The 22,003-nt window shown below is 47.4% G+C and overlaps 1 protein-coding gene across 4 annotated transcripts in view; it reads left to right on the top strand.

Annotated features, from left to right (window-relative positions):
• OCRL (OCRL inositol polyphosphate-5-phosphatase) overlaps nucleotides 1-21,721 on the top strand; it is a 94,035-nt gene extending 72,314 nt beyond the window's left edge. For 3 of the 4 annotated variants that reach the window (XM_088461825.1, XM_088461827.1, XM_088461824.1), the window contains 6 exons: nucleotides 10,626-10,649; nucleotides 13,655-13,774; nucleotides 13,960-14,044; nucleotides 15,081-15,208; nucleotides 16,531-16,642; nucleotides 16,981-21,721. In XM_088461825.1, coding sequence (XP_088317951.1) covers nucleotides 10,626-10,649; nucleotides 13,655-13,774; nucleotides 13,960-14,044; nucleotides 15,081-15,208; nucleotides 16,531-16,642; nucleotides 16,981-17,105 — 594 coding nt within the window. In that variant the 3' untranslated portion in view covers nucleotides 17,106-21,721. The remainder of the gene's footprint in view (nucleotides 1-10,625; nucleotides 10,650-13,654; nucleotides 13,775-13,959; nucleotides 14,045-15,080; nucleotides 15,209-16,530; nucleotides 16,643-16,980) is intronic. The other variant, XM_088461826.1, reaches the window with a different exon arrangement.
• The last annotated feature ends 282 nt before the right edge of the window (nucleotides 21,722-22,003 follow it).

Here is a 22,003-nt window from a genome sequence, read left to right as displayed (position 1 = left end):
TTTGTGCTCCTGAGTCTGTAAATGGAGACTGCGCTGAGTAATGTGATAGGTGACACCTGTATATCTGTGTGCTCCTGTGTCTGTATATGGGAGACTGCGCTGAGTAACGTGACACCTGTATATCTGTGTGCTCCTGAGTCTGTATATGGGAGACTGCGCTGACTAATGTGATATGTGACACTTGTTTATCTGTGTGCTCCTGAGTCTGTATATGGGAGACTGCGCTGAGTAATGTGATATGCGACACCTGTATATCTGTGTGCTCCTGTGTCTGTATATGGGAGACTGCGCTGAGTAATGTGACACCTGTATATCTGTCTGCTCCTTAGTCTGTATATGGGAGACTGTGCTGAGTAATGTGATATGTGACACCTGTATATCTGTGTGCTCCTGAGTCTGTATATGGGAGACTGCGCTGAGTAATGTGATATGTGACACCTGTATATCTGTGTGCTCCTGAGTCTGTAAATAGGAGACTGCGCTGAGTAATGTGATGTGTGACACCTGTATATCTGTGTGCTCCTGAGTCTGTATATGGGAGACTGCGCTGAGTAATGTGATATGTGACACCTGTATATCTGTGTGCTCCTGAGTCTGTATATGGGAGACTGTGCTGAGTAATGTGATATGTGACACCTGTATATATGTGTGCTCCTGAGTCTGTATATGGAGACTGCGCTGAGTAATGTGATATGTGACACCTGTATATCTGTGTGCTCCTGAGTCTGTATATGGGAGACTGTGCTGAGTAATGTGATATGTGACACCTGTATATATGTGTGCTCCTGAGTCTGTATATGGAGACTGCGCTGAGTAATGTGATATGTGACACCTGTATATCTGTGTGCTCCTGAGTCTGTATATGGGAGACTGCGCTGAGTAATGTGATATGTGACACCTGTATAGCTGTGTGCTCCTGAGTCTGTAAATGGAGACTGCGCTGAGTAATGTGATATGTGACACCTGTATATCTGTGTGCTCCTGAGTCTGTGTATGGGAGACTGCGCTGACTAATGTGATATGTGACACTTGTTTATCTGTGTGCTCCTGAGTCTGTATATGGGAGACTGCGCTGAGTAATGTGATATGCGACACCTGTATATCTGTGTGCTCCTGTGTCTGTATATGGGAGACTGCGCTGAGTAATGTGACACCTGTATATCTGTCTGCTCCTGAGTCTGTATATGGGAGACTGTGCTGAGTAATGTGATATGTGACACCTGTATATCTGTGTGCTCCTGAGTCTGTATATGGGAGACTACGCTGAGTAATGTGATGTGTGACACCTGTATATCTGTGTGCTCCTGAGTCTGTTTATGGGAGACTGCGCTGAGTAATGTGATATGTGACACCTGTATATCTGTGTGCTCCTGAGTCTGTATATGGGAGACAGCGCTGAGTAATGTGATATGTGACACCTGTATATCTGTGTGCTCCTGTCTGTATATGGGAGACTGTGCTGAGTAATGTGATATGTGACAGCTGTAGATCTGTGTGCTCCTGTCTGTATATGGGAGACTGTGCTGAGTAATGTGATATGTGACACCTGTATATCTGTGTGCTCCTGACTCTGTATATGGGAGACTGCGCTGAGTAATGTGATATGTGACACCTGTATATCTGTGTGCTCCTGAGTCTGTATATGGGAGACTGCGCTGAGTAATGTGATATGTGACACCTGTATATCTGTGTGCTCCTGAGTCTGTATATGGGAGACTGTGCTGAGTAATGTGATATGTGACACCTGTATATCTGTGTGCTCCTGAGTCTGTATATGGGAGACTGTGCTGAGTAATGTGATATGTGACACCTGTATATCTGTGTGCTCCTGAGTCTGTATATGGGAGACTGTGCTGAGTAATGTGATATGTGACACCTGTATATCTGTGTGCTCCTGAGTCTGTATATGGGAGACTGTGCTGAGTAATGTGATATGTGACTCCTGTATATCTGTGTGCTCCTGAGTCTGTATATGGGAGACTGTGCTGAGTAATGTGATATGTGACACCTGTATATCTGTGTGCACCTGAGTCTGTATATAGGAGACTGCGCTGAGTAATGTGATATGTGACACCTGTATATCTGTGTGCTCCTGAATCTGTATATGGGACACTGCGCTGAGTAATGTGATATGTGACACCTGTATATCTGTGTGCTCCTGAATCTGTATATGGGACACTGCGCTGAGTAATGTGATATGTGACACCTCTATATATGTGTGCTCTTGAGTCTGTATATAGGAGACTGCGTTGAGTAATGTGATAGGTGACACCTGTATATCTGTGTGCACCTGAGTCTGTATATGGGAGACTGCGCTGAGTATTGTGATATGTGACACCTGTATATCTGTGTGCACCTGAGTCTGTATATGGGAGAGTGCGCTGAGTAATGTGATATGTGACACCTGTATATCTGTGTGCTCCTGAGTCTGTATATAGGAGACTGTGCTGAGTAATGTGATATGTGACACCTGTATATCTGTGTGTTCCTGAGTCTGTATATGGGAGACTGCGCTGAGTAGTGTGATATGTGACACCTGTATATCTGTGTGCTCCTGAGTTTGTATATGGGAGACTGCACTGAGTAATGTGATATGTGACACCTGTATATCTGTGTGCTCCTGAGTCTGTATATGGGAGACTGCGCTGAGTAATGTGATATGTGACACCTGTATATCTGTGTGCTCCTGAGTCTGTATATAGGAGCCTGCGCTGAGTAATGTGATATGTGACACCTGTATATCTGTATGCCCCTGAGTCTGTATATGGGAGCCTGCGCTGAGTATTGTGATATGACACCTGTATATCTGTGTGCTCCTGAGTCTGTATGTGGGAGACTGTGCTGAGTAATGTGATATGTGACACCTGTATATCTGTATGCTCCTGAGTCTGTATATGGGAGCCTGCGCTGAGTATTGTGATATGACACCTGTATATCTGTGTCCTCCTGAGTCTGTATATGGGAGACTGTGCTGAGTAATGTGATGTGTGACACCTGTATATCTGTATGCTCCTGAGTCTGTATATGGGAGCCTGCGCTGAGTATTGTGATATGACACCTGTATATATGTGTGCTCCTGAGTCTGTATATGGGAGACTGCGCTGAGTAATGTGATATGTGACACCTGTATATCTGTGTGCTCCTGAGTCTGTATATAGGAGACTGCGTTGAGTAATGTGATATGTGACACCTGTATTTCTACTTCAGGGTCCATAGGGTATCCACAGGATACCTTGGGGGGTATAGGTGTGACGTCAGTCGCAGGGCACCAAAGAGTTAAGCTTTCAGCCTCCCAGGATGCACTAGGTCCCCCTCCTATACCCCGCCCCCGGGCCAAGGCACCTCAGTTTAGTTTGGTGCCCGGCCGGCGTCGGGTGCATCTGTCGGAGTGGGGGTTAGAAGAGCCCCTGAAGCTTTCTTCAGTGCAGCTGTGGCTGCACATCTGGATGTACAGCATGGACAGTCAGTCCTGACGTCCATGCTGTCTTCCCTACACCCCCGCCGGTACCAGAACGCCGGTACCGATCCGGGGATGCTGGTGAGCATCTGGGGTCACAGCTAGCGGTGACCCCAGATGTTCCGGACCATGGCCGGATCCAAGGGGGACAAAGGTAAGCAGCGGGGTCCCGCGGTGGGTCCCCGCTGGTCACATGGTCCTAAGTCCCCAGGCAGGGGGCTCCCTGGGGACTGGCTGCAGCGTGGAGCCAGGTACTGAACCTGCGCTTTCCACTGCCCCCTGGGACAGCGGACCGCAGCAGAGCGGTAGCGCTGCGGCGTCCCAGGGGTTAAATGCATGCCAGGGGAGCGTGCCTTCCCTGTCTCACAGCCAGCGCCTCCCCCGCTGCACACAGCCCTCTCTGCACTGTGCTGACTGGTCCTGTGTCAGCGCTCCTCCCCCAGGCCAGCTTCTCTCTGCTCCTCGGCGGCCATCTTCTCTGCAACGCATGGTGAACGCTGCTGGAAGCCTGGAAGGAAGCATCGTGGTCTGGGTCCCCCCGCATACCTCTCCTCCGCTGTGGCTCAGGTCTGTGTATGCAGCGCTGTGTCCTACCAGGCCCTGTGTCTGTGTAGTTGAGTGATCAGCGCTGTTAGTGCAGGAATTGTTATTTCTCTGCATTGTAAGTGACTGTGCTAGCGCTGCCTGTAACTTTTCTTCTCTAAACTGTCAGCTTTATTACTGTCCCTGTTCTTTCTGCTAAAGCCCTTGCGGTGCGGTGCTGCAGGGTGGTCTCTCGCCTATTTAATACTTAATTGGTGAGAGAGGTCACATACGTGGTGCCATCATGTCTGAAAGTGATTTTCCCCTCCGGCTACAGTATACCACGTGCAAAGTACCGTTAGCGGAGGGGGAGGGTAGCGCGGAGGGCCTTTGCCGGCAGTGTTTGTCCATGGCGCGGCCTATTACGGTTACAGCACCGGTACAGGAGCCGCCCTGGGCTTGTTTCGCTCAGGCGTTAACAGCTTTAGTGGGCCAGTTAGCTCCGCAGCCCGCGTTTACTCCGATGGGTTTGTCCCAGCAGTCTGTGGTGTCGTCACCCATGCAGGGGTTCCCACGACAATTGGTGGTACCCCACAGTCTCTCTATTTCCCCGCTCCCGGGTTCTCAGGAGCCAGCGTGGGTTAACTCCCTGACGAGTTCTGTACAGCACTTGTCGGATGTGTTGCAAGGGGAGTCTGTGATGCGGCCTCATAAAAATCCGGTGGCGTCTCTGTCCGCTCCTTATGAGGATGACGAAGGGACGTCTGATGATGGGGAGATTCTGGATCCTTACGATCAGGAACCTCTCCATACTAAGGACGCTGATGCGAAGTCCAAAGTATATATTCCTGGACTTATTCGGGCGGTCCGCACAGCCTTGGTGATTGAGGACGAAGTTCCCCCAGCGGCTAAATCTAAGTATGCCTTTTTCAAAGATGTGAAGGGCGATGCCACAGTCTTTCCTCTTTCGGGTCAGTTGGTGGACCATTTAGAGGAGGCGTGGAAACAACCTGGCAAAAGATACCAGCCGCAGAGACGCCTGGCGGTGGCTTATCCGTTCGCGGATAATTATTTTGCTAAGTGGGAATCCCCTCCACAGGTGGATTCTCACGTGACCCGTCTTGTCCGTAGTGCCACATTGCCGATGCCATCCATGTCCTCCCTTAAGGATGCTACGGACCGCAAGGTAGAAATCTGCCTGAAGTCCGCTTATTCCCTTGCAGGGGGGGCAGCACGGCCGGCTATGGCCATTTGCTGGGTTGCCAGAGCGATGGAGCGATGGGCGGATTCATTAGAGGCTTCTTTTGAATCCGACTGTCCGGCCGAACAGGCGGAGTTGATTGGCAATCTCCGTGATTCGGCCACCTACATCAACGAGGCGGCTCTAGACATTAGTACTCTGGTGTCTAGAATTTCTTCAGCAGCGGTAGCTGCTCGTCGCACCTTGTGGCTGCGATCCTGGAAGGCGGACGCAGATTCCAAGAAAGGTCTGGAAGCGTTGCCGTTTACCGGAGAAGTTCTCTTCGGTCCGGATCTGGATAAGATTGTGGCCACGCTGGCGGCAGCCAAATCTGCTTGTCTTCCGTCGGCCGCTGCTCCTTCTGGTTCTGGACCATCGTCCTTTCGGTCATCTAGGGCCCAGGGCAGGCCCAAACCACAGTCGTTTCCTCGACAGGCTGGCCCTAAGAAATCGGTCAAGCCCCGGAAACAGGCATGGAGTACCAGACGTCCGGCCCCCAAGCCAGATGACAAGCCTGCGGCCTGACGGTCCGGGTCTCCCCTTGGGGGATCCCAGGGTGGGACGCCGCCTGCTGCAGTTCTCCCGGTGTTGGTCGTTCACTACGACAGACACTTGGGTTCTGGAGGTGGTCTCCCACGGGTACGCCCTCTCCTTCCGGCACAGACCCCCGGCTCGATTCTTCACCACGGGTCTACCATCAGACCGGAACAAGGCTACGGAGCTGCGGAAGGTATTGCACACTATGCTCCAGGCTGGAGTTATAGTGCCTGTTCCATTCTCCCAGAGGGGCCAGGGTTTCTATTCAAATCTATTTTTGGTACAGAAACCCAATGGGTCATATCGTCCGATTCTCAACCTCAAAGCACTCAACAAGTCTTTGCGGGTCCCGAAGTTTCGGATGGAGACCCTACGGTCCATCATTCTGGCGCTGGAACCTGGGGACTACATGGTGTCATTGGACATACAGGACGCTTACCTGCATGTCCCTATTCTTTTGCGCCATCAAGAGTTCCTTCGGTTTGCAATCCGCAGCGACCACTTCCAGTTTCGGGCGTTACCTTTTGGCCTGGCGACAGCACCACGTGTTTTCACCAAGGTGATGGCGGTCATGGCGGCTTCTCTGCGGCTGCAAGGAGTCTGCATGTTGCCGTACTTGGACGACCTGTTATTGGTGGCAGGATCTCCAGAGCTCCTGTTACACCACTTGGACCTGACCATTGCACTGCTGCAACGGCACGGCTGGCTAATCAACTGGCAGAAGTCCACTCTAATCCCGTCTCGGAGGATTCTGCATCTTGGAGCCTTATTGGACTCGGGACAGCAAAGGATCTTCGTGACGGAGGACAAGATCTCTGCTTTACAGTCAAGGGTGCGCAGTTGTCTGCACAGCCGCCGGGTGTCCTTACACTCGGCGATGAGGTTACTGGGCTCCATGGTGTCGGTGTTCGACATGGTGGAATACGCCCAGTTTCACTCCAGACCTCTGCAGCACCTGATCCTGTCCAAGTGGAACGGGCTTCCTCAGTCTCTGAAGTTCCAGACGATTGTGCTCACCCCGGAGGTTCGCCTGTACCTTGCGTGGTGGTTAAAGACGACCCACCTCAACAAGGGACGTCCGTTCTGGGTTCCAAATTGGGTCCTGTTGACAACGGACTCCAGTCTTCGGGGCTGGGGAGCAGTTTCGGGTCCACACTTGTTCCAGGGCAGGTGGACGCCGACAGAAGCGGAGCTTCCAATAAATATCTTGGAACTCCGTGCGGTCTTCAATGCTCTCCTGCAGGCACAGCGGTTTCTCCAGGGTCACCCGGTGCAGGTCCAGTCGGACAATGCTACCACCGTGGCCTACATAAACAGGCAAGGAGGAACTCGCAGTCGGGCGGCTCTCGTAGAGGTCTCTCGGATCCTGGTTTGGGCGGAGCGCAATCTTCCGGCCATATCAGCGGTCTTCATCCCGGGAGTGCTAAATTGGGAGGCGGACTTTCTAAGTCGCCAGGACGTTCATCCTGGGGAATGGTCCCTGCACCCGGACGTTTTTCAACTACTGGTGGACAGGTGGGGTCTTCCAGAAATCGACCTCATGGCGTCCCAGCACAACAACAAGTTGCCGGTGTACGGGTCTCGCACAAGAGACGAAGGGGCGTCTCTGGTGGATGCTCTGTCCATCGGTGGACGTTCAGGTTCGCATACCTGTTCCCTCCGGTCTCCCTTCTTCCACGGGTAATCCGGAAATTCAAACAGGAAGGAGGGACGCTCCTGTTCATAGCTCCCGCGTGGCCCAGACGGCACTGGTTCTCAGACCTTCAGGGTCTGTCCGTGGACAGTCCTCTGCGGTTGCCGCTACGACCGGACCTTCTGTCTCAGGGTCCTTGTCTTCACCCGGACCTGACTCGGCTGTCTTTGACGGCGTGGCTGTTGAGACGGCCATGCTGAGGTCCCGGGGATTTTCCAGCTCTGTGGTGCGTACCATGTTACGAGCTCGGAAACAGTCTTCCGCGAGGATATACCATCGCGTGTGGCATACGTTCTTCCAGTGGTGTCGACCGAGAGGTTTTGCACTGCGGGAGTTTCGTCTGTCTCGGATTCTCGCCTTCCTGCAAGCGGGACTAGATCATGGGCTTCGCCTTGCTTCTTTGAAGGTACAGGTTTCGGCCCTATCTGTCTGGTTTCACCGTAGGATTGCTACAATCCCGGATGTGCGCACCTTTATGCAAGGTGTTCTCCGTATTCAGCCGCCCTTTGTTCCACCTGTGGCGCCTTGGGATTTGGCTGTGGTCCTGAGGGCTCTCCAAGGACCGCCGTTTGAACCACTGGGCTCAGTGGATCTTAAATGGCTAACAGCTAAGACTGTTTTCCTTCTGGCCATTGCTTCGGCCAGACGTGTTTCTGAGTTAGGGGCTCTTTCTTGTAGACCCCCTTTCTTGGTTTTTCATGGGAACAGGGCAGTGCTCCGCACTCGGCCCGAGTTTCTTCCCAAAGTTGTTTCCCAGTTTCATGTTAACGAGGAAATAGTTGTTCCGGCCTTTAGCTCACCGGGTCTTTCCGTGGGTGAGGCCTCTTTGGATGTTGTGCGGGCCTTAAGGACTTATGTTGACCGCACTTCTTCGTTTAGGAAGTCGGACGCTTTGTTTGTCCTCTATGGCTTCCGTAAAAAGGGTTGGCCTGCTTCAAAGCAAACTTTGGCAGCCTGGATCCGTATGGCTATTTCTGAAGCTTATCTTCATGAAGGCCTACCGGTCCCTCCTTCTCTGAAGGCTCATTCCACTAGGTCTGTGGGTCCTTCGTGGGCAGCTCGACGTGGTGCCTCGGCAGTTCAGATCTGCAAGGCTGCTACGTGGTCTAATGTCCATACCTTCGTGAGGTATTACAGGTTTGACACCTTCGCCTCTCAGGATGCTTCCTTCGGGCGGCAGATTCTCCTTTCTGCACAGGAGCGTCCCCACCCTTAAAGGATACTGCTTTGGGACATCCCCAAGGTATCCTGTGGATACCCTATGGACCCTGAAGTAGAAAATATGAGATATGGTAAGAACTTACCCTTGTTATCTCTATTTCTACGAAGTCCATAGGGTTCCACAGGACTCCCGCCCTGTCGAACCTGTGCTGCAGATGGGCTTTGCTCTGGTCACCGGTTTTCCGTCTCCCTCTGGTGAGAATGTGATTCTTGTATGTGTCCAGATCTTTGTTCTCTCTCTTCCTTCTCCTCCTCCGGCCTATGGCTTGGTAACTAACTGAGGTGCCTTGGCACGGGGGCGGGGTATAGGAGGGGGACCTAGTGCATCCTGGGAGGCTGAAAGCTTAACTCTTTGGTGCCCTGCGACTGACGTCACACCTATACCCCAAGGTATCCTGTGGAACCCTATGGACTTCGTAGAAATAGAGATAACAAGGGTAAGTTCTTACCATATCTCATATTATCTGTGTGCTCCTGAGTCTGTATATGGGAGACTGTGCTGAGTAATGTGATATGTGACACCTGTATATCTGTGTGCTCCTGAGTCTGTATATGGGAGACTGCGCTGAGTAATGTGATATGTGACACCTGTATATCTGTGTGCTCCTGAGTCTGTATATGGGAGACTGTGCTGAGTAATGTGATATGTGACACATGTATATCTGTGTGCTCCTGAGTCTGTATATAGGAGACTGCGCTGAGTAATGTGATATGTGACACCTGTATATCTGTGTGCTCCTGAGTCTGTATATAGGAGACTGCGCTGAGTAATGTGATATGTGACACCTGTATATCTGTGTGCTCCTGAGTCTGTATATAGGAGACTGTGCTGAGTAATGTGATATGTGACACCTGTATATCTGTGTGCTCCTGAGTCTGTATATGGGAGACTGCGCTGAGTAATGTGATATGTGACACCTGTATATCTGTGTGCTCCTGAGTCTGTATATAGGAGACTGTGCTGAGTAATGTGATATGTGACACCTGTATATCTGTGTGCTCCTGAATCTGTATATGGAGACTGCGCTGAGTAATGTGATATGTGACACCTGTATATCTGTGTGCTCCTGAGTCTGTATATGGAGACTGCGCTGAGTAATATGATATGTGACACCTGTATATATGTGTGCTCCTGAGTCTGTATATGGGAGACTGTGCTGAGTAATGTGATATGTGACACCTGTATATCTGTGTGCTCCTGAGTATGTATATGGGAGACTGTGCTGAGTAATGTGATATGTGACACCTGTATATCTGTGTGCTCCTGAGTCTGTATATGGAGACTGCGCTGAGTAATGTGATATGTGACACCTGTATATCTGTGTGCTCCTGAGTCTGTATATGGGAGTCTGCGCTGAGTAATGTGATATGTGACACCTGTATATCTGTGTGCTCCTGAGTCTGTATATAGGAGACTGTGCTGAGTAATATGATATGTGACACCTGTATATCTGTGTGCTCCTGAGTCTGTATATGGGAGACTGCGCTGAGTAATGTGGTATGTGACACCTGTATATCTGTGTGCTCCTGAGTCTCTGAATCTGTATACGAAGTGTTACAATGTAGCGGCCGCAGCTTTTTTCATTCCTAGTTCCGTTGTGCTTCATTTACATACTAAGTTGCACACTGATATACAGGTGTCGTATATTAATTAATCAGCACAGTATGCTGGTACATCCTAATGGCATCGCATCGCGTCTTTGATGCATTTTTGGCAGAGTATCTCGGGATCTGGCGGGTCACTTACGCCAGGCGAGTCATGCTGCGTAGTGTATTGAGGCTAAATGTTTGAGGACACATCTGTACCTGAAAACAGCATTTGTTGAACTGTCCATTAAATGGCCCCGTTAGACAGCCCTGAGGGAACCGCTCAGTCTTCTGCTTTCTGTCTGCTAACATCTCATGGATCTTTTTGTTTTTTCCCTCTTCCTCCCCTGCGCCCCCTCTGCTCGTAGGGAGAAGACAGCTTCTCAGAGAAGGTAACACCACCGTGTGCAGACTTAGGACTAGATTCTCCCCCTGTCCCTTTGCTGTGTGTAATGTGGTGTTTGCAGTGTGTGAGATGTAGCACTGGCATAATGCGCTCTCATGCCCGCTTGGCGTAATTCCTGCTTGACTAATTCTGTATCTGTCAGTGCTGCTATGTCTGCGTATTATGTACGGCTTTGACTGAAGTGTCAGCATTATTCTATGGAATATACTCAACTGGGTATCAAATTGGGAAAAACAGTGCATCCTTCATCTCTGTATCAATGACTAGTAGTCTCTGATATGGAAGAAACTAGGAGACTGCAAACTCTTAAGTCCGTTTAATTATGACCATCACTGATGCACATCTGCTTTTTTAAAGATCACAGTTTCCAGGGAGGGGACATTTAAAGCCTTCAGTCAAAATCCGTTGTTGGGAAATGTAATGTGTGAGTGGACTTTGGGGAAATGCAATGATGTAATCTGCTGATCTGTAAGAAAAAAAATGGGGCTGATTTGGTTTACAAGGTTACGGAGTCAGCAGGATTTTGGCGACATCGCTGTTAAATTTAAAGCAGCAATGGCTTATAAGGCTGGTTACTGTATAACAGATTGCCGCTTTAAATTTAGCAGCAAACTTGCTGAAATCCCACTGACTACATTACCTGGGAATCTATTCCATTATCCCCCGGAGTAACAGAGGGGTGTACCGACGCCTCTGCTCCTGTGTGATGTATAAGAAATCTTCTGTTACTGTCATTTCAGCATTTCCCTTGTTGTGTGTTGCTTATATGTGTTTATTACGTTGCATTAAGAAAAGTCTCTTCTGTCCATAAAATCACAAGTTTTTAATATTAAATCTCTTCTCTTTTAGTAACATTTATGTGGTAGTTTGTGTGCAAAAGTTTTAGGGACAAATATTCAAGATAAACACGAAGGGGGCGATTCAATTGTTTACAAGGCGACTATTTTATTAAGGATGTCCGATGGAGCAAATCAATTGTTGCTCCGTTCAGGCGCAATAACCTCCCGGCATTTCTGCTCACACCCTCAGGAGAGTGCGAGCAAAAAGTGCAATAAACACGTGGTTAGGGCGCAGTAGCCAAGACTTTAGATGGGTTTAGCCCAGTGATTCCCAAACGTTCTTGAATCACGGCACCCTAGAGTATCAACATTTTTTTCACGGCACCCCTAGGCCAAAAGTTTGTTATTGAGAAATTCAGAAATAAATAAATTGTGCTGACCTGTCATCCTAAGGGTCACTTATGTGGTGGTGGGACAGGGTTGTGCTTCTGTTTGTCCACATATTTTACTTTTTTGCCTCTTACATTGACCATAAATAGTTTGTTTTGGTGCTGGACCACCAACCTGAGGTACCCCTGAGAGTGTCCCGAGGCACCCCAGGGTGCCACGGCACACAGTTTGGGAACCACTGGTTTAGCCATTTTACACAGCCAAACCCGGGCAAATAATACTTGAAGAACGCGATAATTAATGAGCCCCCAGATCACGTCTCTGCGGCTGGACCGGCCCTATCCGTACACCTGGTCTGATACCAATAATCATTATCATTGCAGTCTTGTGCCAGATGCAAAAGGCATAATTATAGCATACACTCAAGTTGTGTACACACGCAACGAGAATACGCTCCAAGATTGGTCTTCAACTCCGCTGCAATCTGTATTTATGACCATTCTCACGTTTGTGCGGGCTGAGTAAATATGGACCTTGGTCACTTTGCCGGTGATTTCTTACTGCAGTTTCTAAAGTCCCGGTGATCATTTGCATAAGACGTGAAATAAACCCCTTGTGCGGGAGCTGTCTGAACGCACCAGATCCAAATGATGCCGCCCCGATAAACAGATGGAATAGATTTAATACAAGGCGGCACAATCCGCACGTGTCACATGATGTCTGCACTCACACACTTGGCATTTGGAGATGATGTGATGCCATCTGGAGCATTTACCTTAGACGTGTATGTTAGATAAAGACACATCATATGGTGTGGTAGTGATTTATAATCTGCTTCTGTACCCAGCTACCACTTACTTGGTGCTCGGCAGTAGATATCACTTGTAGGATGTAACTGGGTGTACGAGACTCGGTGCATGACGGGGCACACAGATGCAGATAATAAATGTGTACGAAACATACCAGTTATTTATTTGTTGTTACTCTGGGCCTAGTTAAGAGGTGCACGTGGTGGCGACGTCGCACGCAAGCAGCCGATGTTTTATGTCTGTGCATGCGTCCGAGTCCCAAAGGTTACAGCCGGAAGACGCAGAACAAATTAGGACGCAGCAAGCGTGAATTTCGTTCTGCGTTCCTGGGAGGTAACTGGCTTGGCTAGCCAGACGCGCGGACATATTGCTCTCAGCGGCCGCATCTAAAGGAGAGAAACTGTCCTATGGGCTGGCACAAGTTTAGATTTTGCAGCCAAGTTGTAAAGACTCGGTGAGAAGTATGTGCGCCACTGTCATTGGGCGACTGACTGATTAGGAAGATCATTGGATCTATGTACACTTCTGTATCAGCCCCTTTACGGCTAGTATGTAGAGTCTTCAGATGCGTTCTTGGTTTTATGCTGCACGTTGGATATTGGTGGTGGTTATGTTTTGCATGTAATTTAGACTCTGCGCTGGCAACGCAATTAGTGGCATCCGCAGCACAAAAGCACTAATTGAATTGGTCCCTAATGTTAATACCAGGTTTCTTCGTAGCGGTCACCCATATTTCAGGCTAATAATAATGTATTTCATATAATTTTTTGCTTTTTTAATGCCTCTCTGGTAGCCCTTGTAAAACATCCTTGTACACCAAACCCACAGTTACGCTATAGCAAGTCCTTTTCCGTGTAACGGATTTCATTCTGATAAATGCAGTTTGTGTGTCATTTATTACTATCGTCCATGTGACTTATCTTAGATGCGATTGTGCATCCCCGCTGTTCAGTGTTATCTCGGAAGCTCCATATTGTCTTCATTTTGGGTTTGTCGGTTCATTTCTTCCCCAGGAGAAAGCGGTTTTGCAGATGTTGCCGGAAGATGTTGACGGTACCAATGACAAACCCCTGAAGGTCCCGAAAGAGGTCTGGCTGTTAGTGGATCACCTGTATAAGAACGCCTGTCACCAGGTTTGTGTGGGATCACGCTCTGTTCTTGTCTTGTTATAAAGCACATACTTTGCGTTTACATTGTGATTATGCTGAGATGACATGGGCGCACGGCACGCTGTTCTCTACCTTATACATGGAGATGCTAAGGACATCTGTCTGTCTGTTTATACTGCATGTTACACTGTCTGATTGCTCTCGTGCAGGAAGATCTTTTCCAAACGCCTGGAAAGCAGGAAGAGCTGCAGCAAATCATCGACTGTTTAGACACCAGCATTCCAGACACCATCCGTATCCTTCATTCTCGCAGCTACGCCGAGCTTTGACGCAGCAATGAGAGCACAGTAGCACCGTGATTAGGTGTATTGGTTATGTGAGCAGAAAACTGATGCACTTATGACACTGTAAAGGATTTCAGGGTCCCAGTAGAGGGTACATAATGGAACTGCAGGTGATTACAATAAAAGCACAGTCTGGCCTGTCCGGAGTATGGAGCATCCAGATAATGTTTTTATTAACATTTGGAGAATGGCAGCAGCGCTATCAGAGACCGTGATTCTCATTATGGTCTCTTGTTGTGGCTTGTTCTCCAACTAGGACATTATAAGAGGCTGTTTTAAGAGTTGACCCATCAGACGACTATTTCAGTATGAAATGTGCATTTGTTCATCCTGAAAAACAAACGTAACCATTGTATTTAGCTCTGTGAAGGTCGATGCTCTCTGGAGTCTCTCCCATTACAAAGTTAAGTCGTAAATGTTGATGCACTGTGCCCCCTACTTGCCTGTGACTAACTTCAAGTGGTTAAAATGCCTGCTGATGTGGGTCAAAAAGCTCAAGTAGCCAAGCATAGCATGTCACTTGTAATCCTTCAAAGTTGCCGTGGTATCTGGCCACGCCTCTGTTTGCGGATCCACCATAATATACTTGAGAGTTATTTTTGACAAATTATTGCAAGTTCAGGTTTATCTTATTGACTGTGTCCAAAACACATGCAAGCCAATAAGATGCCTTTTTCCAGATCCGAACGTAACCGAGAACTGCTGACTGATATACAGGACATTGTTTGTTACCTAGTAGACTGCAATTACTCTCCTCTCTGCCCACTCCAGAGCCATGCAATATATATCAGATATTGACCTTTTCCACAGTTTCAGCTTTTATCAAGGGGAGCCTGAAGATAGACGGACAGACTTAGCAGAATATAAACCTTACAGGGGTTTGATATATAGATCTATATATATTTCGTTGGTTTGTGTATATATAGGATACAATTTGCCTTCTAGACTGACGAAATGTTACACCCTTCCCTAACGCTGTTCCCCAGCTGGCAGTAACCATTCTGTGGCAGAAGCATTACTGATCTTTCTGGAAGCGCTGCCAGAACCCGTCATTTGCTACGAGCTGTACCAGAGGTGCATCGACTGCTCGCATGACACACGGCTGTGCCGACAGGTTTGTGTCCCAGAGCTTAGATCACTGCTCTTGTCATTAAGAGATGAGCGTTAGTATTAGGATAATACGGATGGGGTGATTAGAGGACGCTTGGCAACAGGTTGAGGGATATCGGCTACGAGACTGAAAGTAGAAGCTGATCGTAGTCACTGAAGTTGGAATATGAAGTGGGACAGAGGGAGGTTGGGAAGGAAGAAGAACGTGGTGGGAGATGGAGGTGCATGGTAGCGGATGAGTAACGCTTCACCACGGCTACCAATTCCCATCATTTTTAACTTTTCCCTGATTATTTCCCATATTATCGGCATGGTAGCCCCACACACATTCACTTATAGGGGCATATTCAATTAGACGCGAAAAGTCTGAAAGATTTTGCCGTCTTCGCGTGTTTTTGGAGGCAAACTTTTTGTGCGCGACCCCCGCTATTCGCCCTTTTCAATTCCAAAGGACGCGAAAACGGGACCCGGTGAAAAGTGCTATCAGATTTGGGGAAATCAGCCTGACACCCCCCCTTCCCCAAAAGATGCACTAACATGGGGGATCAATGTAGTTGCCCCCGAATAGCCCTACTGAAGCTATTTGGGTACTTAAATGCTCTCAGTAGCTGCTAATTAGCGTCTTTGCACAAGTGGTGAAGAATAGCATTTAAGTTGTTTTTTTTTTTTGTGAAAATAAGTAGTCTCAGGAAATTTGGGGTACATGAAAATGGGTGCAAGCGTGGTTAAAATTCGCAAAAGTGACGTTTTGAAAAACGCACCTTCAGCAAGCACCAGCAAAACACCTCCCCCACACTTGCAGAACCTCCAAAAGCTTATTAAGATAGTTTTTAGGTTTGTACCCCAACTTTGTTTTTGGTTTTTTGCCCCCTTTTTCTATGTCATTTTTTGGGGTGTTCTTCAATTTTGGGGGGGATTCAGGGTACCTGTACATTGTACTTTTGTCCCGTTGTCCCGTTAGTAACGCAAATAAGACGCACATTTTGTAAAAAAAAGTCCGTCAGGACGTATGGCGCGGATAAGTGGCAAAGTCTTTGGCGCACCAAACAGGGCTGTTTGGAGCAATTTGAGGATAGATATAGGTGTACGTTGTAGCCATGTCACACTAAAATGGGACAGACAGCAACATATTGTGTATAGTGGTTTGAGGGGAGGTCTGGGGGGGATCAAGCATAGATGAAGCAGTCAACAAGCCCCAAATTGGTGGTGGTGGTTTAGTACTTAAATGAAATTTGCCTCTTTCAATTACTTATCACTTTTGTGTTTCCCCTTATTTCGTGTGTGTTTAAAATAGATAAAACTGCGTTTTCCCTTTTCCGTATTCAGGTAATTTCCCAACTTCCACGATGTCACCGGAATGTATTCCGATATTTGATGGCGTTTCTGCGGGAGCTGCTGAAGTACACTAGCGATAACAACCTGAGCGCCAGCCTGATTGGTAAGGACTGTACACCAGACTGGCCATACAAGTTACTGATGCATCCATTACTGAGCACCAAATACCCCCCGCCTGTGGGCCCTGCTCTCACACTTAGTACAAGGCGGGCTGGGACAGTTTTATTTTCTCTTGGGGTCTCAGTTCTGTGTATTAGCAGTTGACAAACCTGTGGCTCTTACAACTACAAGTCCCAGTCTGCTCTGTCAGCCCTAGTTTGTCAGGACATGTTGGGAAGTATAGTTCCACAGCAGCTGGTGAACCGAACACAGGTTGCTTTCCATGGCTGCGTTGGTCTGGATTGTATTCCCCCCTAATAAGTATATTTTCTTTGTCTGCAGCCACTGTATTCACCAGTCTCCTCCTCCGACCTCCACCAAACCTCGTGGGGAAGCAGACTGCCAGTGAGCGCCAGCGGGGAAGCACTTTTATCCTGGGGTTCCTGCTGGCGGGCGACGAAGAATGAGGACTGTAAGAATAAAATAAACGGCACAAGACTGAGACCTAAAGCTCTGTACGAGGATGTGACGTGTCCGCGGCAGAGACGAGAGAGAGAACCGGCGGAAGTTATTCATGGTACCAATTATGCCATTGGACACCACAGAAGGACTTCTCCATGGGAGACTGTAACCGTATAATGGTGCAGGGTCTTCTCTGGTCCATGTGAAACACGGGTCACCTCGTTCTTTACCTTGAACATTTTGGTCCTCGCCCTTTGTTCACCCTTAACACTGATGCCATAGTCTTGTTAATTTATGTGCGATTCGGTTCTATTTAAGTGCCCTTTGCTCTGTTCTGCAGACATTTGTTGTGACTTGAGGTATCCAGCGCGTTTCATCGATTTTACATTTGTTTCTCGCTTGGAGCCCGGATGAAGACTATTATTTGTTGGATGTCTGTTCACCTTATACATAGAGTCCTTCCCTTTCAGCTATACAGGTTGACACTTTCACTTAAAACACTAGCAATCTGCTCAACACCCCCCCCCCCCCCCCCCGTTGCTCCCTCTCCTGTTCCGTGCGCGTTAGGACATCCTTTGTTCTGGAAGCAGGAAACAGAATCGCTGTGTTAAATCTTTCGCCTGGTCTCTGTTGCTGTTCGTTGATGTACTGTATTAGTCCCCAGCAATTATGTGTTTTCCCCCATACTGCATAATGCACATAGAGAAATACGTTTCCGTCGCTCACTGTGATTTATTCTCATTATGACTGAGCAACAAAATCACTCTTTAATTTGTGCATACTGCTGACAAAATCAATTATCGCTAGCATCTTATGTTCTGTAATCTCTGGAAAAAAAATTAGGCTTTGTTAAAAACACTACATCACATTACTTCTTAAACTACACGGGAGAGAGTATGTATACAATGTATCAAAAGGATTTTTGCTTGTTTCGGTTATATTTAATTTTTTCCTCACCAATATGTTTTTTTTTTTAAATTTTAAAGTATATCTGTAATCTATACTCTGTGGGAACCACCATTTGGAGAGCTGAACTGGTTTTCATGACCGTGCATACTGTCCATGTGCTAGGAATTGGTGACCTCACTGAGGCACCAAAGTGCCTTGAACCTCAGTGATGTCAGCGGTTTCTAGTGATCTGGTTAACCTGATTGTCGTGCGTTTTCCCTATTAGCAGCAATATGGCGGTTTCCACCAAGTGTCGGCAAAATCTCACATAACCTCTAGTATCACGTAGGGAGTTTCCCATGTGGGTGCAGCTCTTTCATCTGTCGTTACGTGAAGCCCTATAACGGTTCCAGTTAATTCGGTTGAAGTAGAAGGCGATGTGACACTGTAGCAGATTTATGTGCACAGAGGAACTGAACTCGTATCAGTTTTTGCCTGTCATACGTGGTTGATGCATTTTAAAAGTATTTTATTTAGGTTATTTATTTTTGTAGGTTAAAGCATTAAAAAAAAGGTTGCAGCATTTCAACGCGTTTCTTAGTAATTTTCATATGGAATGAGAAATTCCCCCAAAATGTATTTAATATTTCTGATTGGAAATTTGTTGGGATATGATATCATGTCTGTCATTTGATGCTTTAGAAGAGCTTTTCCACCAACTAATGAGGTGATTGCCATGAATCGGTGATGGGCAGAGCCGGGTATTTGCAGTAACTGAAAGCAGCCTCTAGTGCCCGTCTTATTGCTGTAAATCTCAGCGGGGGTTCATCCGTCCTTTCCTAAAGATCCACCTGACACCTAGCAATGATCACTGTTAATTTAAATGTACGTTATTTTGTTTAACCCAGTTTTCCAGTGTATTTGATGATCTTATTACCTGTGCGTGACCCCTGGCTGATCTACAGTAATGTTTATGCTACGTCAGTGAAGTGATAATGTGTATGTACAATGGTGCAACTCAGTCCAGTTATATCGATGACTTCTTACTGGGTTTGGTTCACTTTCCCATTAAAAAAGGGCAATATTTGGCTGAACGTAAACCACAGATGATTGCTGGTTGCTCCCTGATTTGTATTCAGCCACGTATTTCATGACACATGTGGTGGAGATGTATCAAATCCTTTAAAGAAGGCAAGTGGATAAGTTGCCCAATTAATCGGATTCTAGCGGTCATTTATCAGGTGCATTCTATAAAATAATAGCATCTGATTGGCCGCTATAAACAACTTCTCCCTGACCTCTGTAGAAGGTTTGATGCATGTCCCCCATGGATCGGGCAGTCTCAGGGCAGTGCTTTGTCATGCGATCAGGAGAGCACGGTGTACTAAATGGGAGCTATGCTCAGTCAGCATGTAAGGGAATAGGGGAACCCTGCTCCTCCCATAACGCCAAAACCGATCCGTTCTAATATGCCATATGCAGCCAATGCTTTAGAATGACCGGAACACATTCCCCAGTTACTGGTCCTGCAGACTGAGCAAATCACTGCAGTATCCCGAATAGAAAATCACCGGTGTCCTATAGCACTCGTCTGCCATTGTCTCTAAGTTCCCCCCCCTCAGCCCTGCCTGCGGCAATGGGTTATGCTTCGGATACTGGCGAAAGCCTTGGTACGTTTATAAGCTGAGGATTCTGGTACTTATACTGGAAGAAAGCCAGAACATGGTGCAACATGAGCAGGGACAACATACACATATAGCAGGGCGCTTCTAAACATGCATGTTATTGGCTGGTGATAGAAACGCGTGAAGCGTAACGGCACCCCAGCATAGCTCCGAGTCTTTTCAGTGTAACAGAATATAATGACCCTTCACTCACATAACACTTTGGTCCCTATGTGCTAAGCCTTGGAGAGAGATAAAGTACCAACGAATCGGCTCCTAGCTGTCACTTTACAGGATGTGTTTGAAAAATGACAGGAGCTGATTGACTGGTAATTTATCTCCAGCCACTTGATCTCTCTACAAGACTTAGTACATAGACCCCTGTGTATGATGGAGCAATCTTCTAGTATGGACCAGTATCTAGGCTATGCTAATTAGGTATGGAACAGCCATTTGTTGTGGTTTTACCAATAGTCCATAAAACGGAGCCTATCCATTCACTAGGAACCGCCGACACCAACCACAATCCACGTCACTGGTTCCTAGGCCCTCCCACATATGGCGACCTCTGCAGTGTATAGACCGTGGAAACCCTCAACAGGAAGATTTCTCAGGAAGGAATTTTAACATATATGATCTACTCTAAGGAACAGTTAGGGTTATTCACACGCAGCTGGTCCAAAAATGTTCTACAGCTCCAGTATAAGCCATACACAAGGAAGCATCGGCCGATGCATAACGTGGATATTGTGTCACAGTCCTCCATAGATTATTGTCCCAGTCCTTGCTCTGAACTGGTGACACTGGCTGCTTTATATGCTCACTTTCAGGCTTTTATCTCCCAAGGTTTTACCAAAATGTATATTTGTTCAATGTGTCACCTGCCTGAACAGTCATGGTTGGAGGACTTTCTCCTCTGCGGTCTCTCGAAGAGACCTCCCAAGCCTCAGTCATGCAGTGTCTGAATACCCAATTTATTTATGGCCTCTCTTTTCTGTGAGATGTCTCACTATATCTAACTCTGTGTTACTAAAATAACTTCAAATAAACCGGTTCCTCAAATCGTAGAAACTTTCAGTGAAGCCTATTTCATTTTCTCTCCCTTTTGATCTTTTGTTGGATACACGTCCACAAAGGATGTATCCAACCGTTACTGGTTTGTGAACTTCTCTGTCTTCAGTGCGGCAGGTAAGCAATGCACTCCACATAAAGACGTGTCTTCCACTGATCCCGGAGGAGTAACAGGGCTGGGGAAGGGGGGGGGGGGGATATGTACCAGAGTGCACATATGCCCCCCCTCCCAAACTTGGTACTGTGAGAACAATTGGAATATTACTTAACGCTCGCAAAACCAAAAGCTGTAGAGAGCATTGGTATCAAGTGGCTGTAGGCCTAAGGGGCCTATTTACTAAGCCTTGAATGGAGATAAAGTACCAGCCAATCAGCTCCTAACTCATTTTTCAAACAGCCTGTGACATGGTAGTTAGGAGCTGATTGGCTGGTACTTTATCTCCGTTCACTTTTTCTCCATTCAAGGCTTAGTAAATAGACCCCTTGACCCTTATGTCACACAGCAGATATCTCTTTGGGATTTCTCTGGCTCCATTCACTCGGGTAACCTAACTGTGGTTGCCATGGTTATAGCCAACTGTTTATTAATGTTAATACAACTACCGGATGTATGTAGCACAGTGATAAGTGACATGTATGTAACGGCTGCAGCCGCGTTTTCTCCCGTCACACTTGGCGTCCTGTTCCTCCGTGCTGGTGCGATTCTGTTAGCCCGTGTTTGGTAATACTTTTATAACACTGCATATGGTGGTTTGTACTATTTCTATGTGTGAGAACACCCTGACTCTCCTGCACCTCCCTGGACACGAGCTTCCTCTGTACCTGCTATTTATAACCGTCTGTCGCTATACATGAGCCTCCTCCTGTACAGGCTAGTGGAACGTTCTGTATCTTTTTGGTCACCGATTTATTTTTATATGTAGTTTAATTTATTTGGTACATAAAATGTATGGACAATATGAATAGCATTGTGTAACGAATAAAGTACTTTTATGTCATTGCAGTATGTTTTGCTTTTTACTCCCTCGGACATCTGCGTGATTCTGCCATGCGAATGTGGCCTGTGTGTAAGTCTAGGCGTGCACACGGCTTTCTAGGTATAAGTGTTCTATGTACTGTGAGCCTACTATATGTGAGTTTCTCCTCTCTCCTAACCAATGTAACCATCCCACCTACAGGATTCTCCTTACAGTAATTTCTTACAATAACTCCCAGAAGGGGTCACATCGTACCTCCTCAGTACCTTCTGACCCTCCCAGTAATATCTCCCAATGATCACA

The sequence above is a fragment of the Taudactylus pleione genome, unplaced genomic scaffold (assembly GCF_031769625.1).
Source record: "Taudactylus pleione unplaced genomic scaffold, aTauple2 ptg001107l, whole genome shotgun sequence".
NCBI classification, from domain to species: Eukaryota; Metazoa; Chordata; class Amphibia; order Anura; family Myobatrachidae; genus Taudactylus; species Taudactylus pleione.
The sequence above is the reverse complement of the archived record's forward strand: the minus strand, read 5'-3'. Positions and strand labels throughout refer to the sequence as shown.